Raw genomic sequence first — 5234 nt, 5'->3', positions numbered from 1 at the left:
GCTGCAAAGTATTCCCAGGGTCCCTGGGAATGTGCCAGAGCTGGCCCCAGGGAGACCAGACCAGCCAGACCCTACTGCGTTGCTGAAGCCTTTACCGTGGGGTTACAGCAGTGGGGGGCCCATCCAGGCGTGGTCAACGCCGGCTGCCCCCCGCTCCCCGGCTGCCCCAGCCATGGGGGGTGATGCTCAGGCGTGCAGCTCGAGCATCTTCCTGCCCCAGGGAAGGGGCTTCCCGTGTCGCTGCTCACGTTCCCAGTTCCACCTTGGTGTCGCCTCGGCTGAGCCACTGAACTGGCAGAGGCGATTAGAGGAGGGCATTTATCCCTGCTAGCCACAAAGCGCTCGGATGCTCCGTGCATAAGAGTGGTCCATGAACAGACCATTAATTCAGAGACAGTGGATGCTCCTCACCATCTCCTCAGAGCCTCCAAAGTGCCCTCACGAAAATCCAGGGAAAATAAGTCTTCTCTACTGTGCCTCAGTGGAGAAAAAGCGTGTGTTGGACGTGTTTCCTACCTGCGCTCGCCCCTCTCGAGCTGTGTTTCCCCCGAAGGTGAGGGTGGTGGTGGTGTGAAAGACCAGCACCGTGCCTGGTTTCGTAGGGGCAAGAAAAGGGGCTCTGCCACAGCCAAGAGCCACGACGGTGCTCAGAGCCTGCCCGCCCCAGTGGGTCACCCACGGGGACAGTGACGACCCCTCCTCAGGGCCGGGAAAGCTCTGCCTGAGGTTTGTAGCCTTTTGGCTGCCGAAGTGGATCAGCCATGGGAGAAGCGGATGGGGAAAGGGCTGGGGTGGCACCCAGGAGACCGGGCGGGCACCCAGCTGTGCGCTGGCTTCTGCAGGACCAGCACCTGCAGCCCGTCAAAGCAAACCCACTTAGGCATATTTAACCAAACACTTACTTTCCATTTTATTCAATAATTGCTTTAATACTAAAATGCATTAGATGCTCAAAGCAGAGAAAAGAAAAAATCACATTTGGGTGGAAAACAAAGTTCTCATCAGATGAAAATAAAACAATGTGGCAGTTACACCATTTTGAAACAGAATCGTAATAATTTAATAAAGCTGCTTTATCATCTTCATAAAATAGACAGAATGGTGATTCTTTTTTTTTCCTTTTTCCATTTTGTTGTTTACAATGATTCAATCACTGTGAAAATGTACATAACATACATATCAGCATATACAACAATTTATTCTTCATATACTCGGCAACGGAGACACCATGACGAGACGTACCGCGCTCAGTCCCACGGCAGCCCTGCCCGCTGCCGGCAGGCGAGCAGCGACGGTGTCGCCGCCGGCTCTTCCTGCGTCGGGCAGGCGCTGGTGTTACGGTGCGAGACCCGCAGCTCGTACCTGCCACCCCGCAAGGCTGCAAGGAGGCGCATGCTGCTGAAAACCAGTTTGCATTAGGTGTGTCTGAAGATTATATATCCCAGCTTAGATCAGCTGAACATCAGCTGATGCTGACAGAGGATCCGTCTCAGCAGCGCTTGCAGCAGGGTCGGCTGGGCTTCTCCCCAACGGGTACTGCAGCTCACAGGGTGGCTCAGAGATTACCCATAGCTGCGAAAGCAGCTGTAGCAACAAGATCATCAGTTTTCCCCAATGACAGACAAATGTGTTTCCATTCATAATTAGGATCCCCCCCCCCCTCCCCCCAAAGAATAATTTCAACATATTCATCAGACAGTGTGTTCTTTACAAAAGCAACTTGTTTCCCATTTGGAAAAAAAAAAGGAATTCACTTCTGCACAATGTGTGATCCACAGGCCACCGCCAGCTTCACAACAAACAGGGAACGGCAACAACCTCAGCAGGACGGTGCTCGGGGGTTATTTTTCCAGCTGTCAGTCGTCCCCCCCCAGCCCTCCCAGCACAGCCCTGCGGCCTCGAGGGTGGGAAAGGCCAGGGGCTCCCCAGGGAGCCGGGAAGGGTCCCTGGGCCAGCACAGGGTGGGTTCACCCCCCCGGTCCCCAGCCCTGGGGCTGCTCCAGATGGGGCCCTCATCATGCTCGGGGGAGAATTGTAGGCGGTTGCTGCTCTCCGGGATAAACAGGGGAGCAGAGCAAGTTTGCCTGGAGGAAACCAACAAATCCCAGCGATTTGTCCTAAACCAAATCTGAGGACAGGTTTAAGTTATTAAAAAGCACAATAATTACATCTGGACCCCCCCCCAAAAAAAACCAACCCTGCCCGCCCTGCAGCTTTGAACCTTTTTGCATGGCCAGTTTCGATGTAACTAGAAAAAAAAGACGGACTGTGATTTGCCCAGGAGCCCTGCACTCATCCAAAGTGACACAGAGGGACAGTGACAGGACTAGCGAAATATTCAGGAGAGGGACGAGGCAGCAGAGCCGGGGCCACTCTCCGGCTCTCCCCTCGGCCCCGCGCAGCAAGGACGTGCCAGGGAAGGGCCCCTCGCTCAGCATCCCTGGCTGCAGCCTGGGTCAGCCCAGAAAACTGGTGTTTAAATGATTTTCTTGGAGGCATAAGGGTTTACTGACCTTTTTAATGCCCCCTTTTAATACAGAATTATTTCACATTCCTTCTCAGCTGCGCTTTTATTCAGAGTTGCAAGGAACGTTTCCTCTGGGTAAATTAGAGAAATGTTTCTATTTTTTTTTTTTCTTTCTTCTTTTTCAGTTAGCATCTATTTTTCATCCAAAACGCCGGGCTGGTGGTGGCAGCTCCGCAGGCAGAGGGCAATGCTCAGCAGAAATTAACGGCCGGCACTTTTTGGGCAGCTGGGGATGATGATGGGGCGCCCGGGGACAGGGGGGGACCCACGCTCCCCATCCCTGCGATGGGCAATGGGGGGAGCTGGGTCCCATCCTGCCGGAGGTGGGGGGCGGACGACGGGGCGACGTGGGGCCGTTGCCCTGCGAAGCCAAGAGGATCTGACAGACGGGGCATCGCAGGCTCCGTAGCTCAGCAAACTCATACGAGAAGCTTCCCCCCAAAAAAACACCCAGAGCTGACAAAAACAGGTAACATCAGAACAAATCCAGCCTAACAGTTACAGAAAATCCAGTTACTCCAACAGCCCCAAGCCAGCCCCTTTCTTCTTTGCTTGTGTTATAATAATACACACATTTGGGGAAAAAAAACCAGAAATAAATGACAGCAGTAACAGTACGCAGGCAGGAAACACTGCAGGAACAGAGATAACGTATCCCTGAAAAATGGGCTCAAACTCCAGAACAGAGGGGAAAATCCCTGGTTCGCTTTCCGGAGGGATGCAGGACATCACGTTAACGCGTGGGATGGGAGCTGAATGAGGTAGTCATCAACACCAGCGAGGGAAGCATCACAAATTTCCTTAGATGACCGTTTTTGTCGGTTCTTTCCCAATTCCTGGCCCTAGCAAGTGGCAGGGGCAACAGACTGACTGCAGACCTGTCTCGGACCGGCTACAACTTCAGGCAGGATCAATTTGCCCTGAAGAAGCAAATGGCTGGAGCTTAATTTTATTTTGAGGATAATAATGACTGGAGCTTGTTTTCTTGTTGATGTTTTTAATTTAAATAAATCGAAGTAACAAATATTTTATCACGATATATAGACCTAGAAAGACTATTTCTCTAGAAACCACTAATTTCAACTTGCTGGTACAGCAAACATTGGCAAGAGCTAAATATTTTCCCTTCCATAATCAATTTTAAATTCTAGGAAACATTATTTAGGGTAGGAAAATCTGTCCTGTGAAGGGTTAATAATAATAAGAATAATACACTAACTGAAGTCCTCCTACCTGACTCATACCTCACTGAGGAATTATCACTGCAAGAGAGCAGAGAGCTGTGAAACCCCTTCCCTCTCTCCCTTCTACAAAATGGCTATTAAAGTAGCTCAATTTTTAAATCAATTTTATGTGAGTAAATTTGTACCCACACAAAAAAGTCCTTAATTATGAGAAAAAATAATGAATTGCTTTAATTTTTTCTCCATTAAGAAGGCACATTAATTGAATTAGTAGCGTTGTTACATATCACCTGTCTGCCCCTAAATTAACATCACTATTGCTCATTCCATACTTATTTATGATGCAGGGATAGAAAGAAATGCGAACAGTCTAAAATCCATGCCATGGTGACACAGAAACACACACATACTTGGCATAATCACTACTGGGAAATGCGGACGTGGAAGTGTGTGTCTAATTGAGAAGGTAATTTAGACCTCTTAAATAATGCCATCACTTTGACTTGGAAATGATTGGAGACGGGGGATATCTAAATCTGGGAACTGGAAAAAAAACCAACCCAACCAACTTCTGGAAAAACTTTCCACGCATTGCCTTGAAATTATGCAAAAGAAACGGATAAGGGAAAAAGTTCAGCATATTGCATCCGACAATTGCAATCCAGGCAGAATTTTCCCCAAAACATTTTCCTGTAATGCCCTGTCGCTGCCCTGCAAGAGCCGGGGGAGGCTGCAGGCAATGGAGGGGGCTGGAAGAAGCGCTTGCTCCACCGGGTCTGAAAACTGCAGGTTTAATTAAGTTGACTGTGTTTTCTTTTTTTTTTAAGCCTTTTGCCATCATTAGACATACAGTAATTTGCAATATCAAATACAATAATAGTACAGATAAGCATGTGACAGCAAAAGGATTCATAAATGCAGGGGTGTCCATAGCAAAATAGCAACATCTTAAAATACAAACAACCTCCTGTTGGGCGAATATTAAAACTCACCGGACTGTCATTTTGCACAGTCGCACACAAGAAACGGCCGCTATTTTGTCTAGACTACAAAACCGCCGGGGTGATTACTAAAGATGTCCGAATAAGGAATTTGCCATTCAATTCTTTCCAGGAATGGAAATTTATCTTTGTTTCGAGATATAAAAATATATAAACTCCGAGGAGGGGATACCGAGCGCTCCTGAGGACCAGGGGGGGTCTCACCTCTGCCCCCTGCCACCCACCGCCCCCCGGCAAAAGCAAAACACCAGCTACTTTGCTCCGGCTGCACACCCCTGCCGCCTGTTGAGACAAGTGGGATTGTCACATTAACGATAGCTTCATTTATAAACAATACATTTAGGGAAAGCTTTTAAATACAGCAATCTGTGAACCATTGGTAAGCAATAAAAACAATCTGCGCTGGGAATCGTGCGGTCCCTCATCCTACTCCTCCTCCTCTCGCCGGGTGCCGCTCAGAGGACGATGTCTTTTAGTCTCCGGGCGCCGGGCGAGTCCTTTTCCCGGCGTTCCTGCAGGAGC

General features: G+C 49.1%; 1 protein-coding gene across 1 annotated transcript in view; it reads right to left on the bottom strand.

The window, feature by feature from the left end:
• Window positions 1–1247: 1247 nt before the first annotated feature.
• PCDH19 (protocadherin 19) overlaps window positions 1248–5234 on the bottom strand; it is a gene marked incomplete at its 5' end in the record, with an annotated part of 60045 nt that continues 56058 nt past the window's right edge. The window contains one exon of the mRNA XM_009332393.1: window positions 1248–1378. Within this exon, the coding sequence (XP_009330668.1) occupies window positions 1248–1378 (131 nt within the window). The remainder of the gene's footprint in view (window positions 1379–5234) is intronic.

The sequence above is a fragment of the Pygoscelis adeliae genome, unplaced genomic scaffold (assembly GCF_000699105.1).
Source record: "Pygoscelis adeliae isolate BGI_AS28 unplaced genomic scaffold, ASM69910v1 Scaffold159, whole genome shotgun sequence".
Lineage (NCBI taxonomy): Eukaryota > Metazoa > Chordata > Aves > Sphenisciformes > Spheniscidae > Pygoscelis > Pygoscelis adeliae.
The sequence above is the reverse complement of the archived record's forward strand: the minus strand, read 5'-3'. Positions and strand labels throughout refer to the sequence as shown.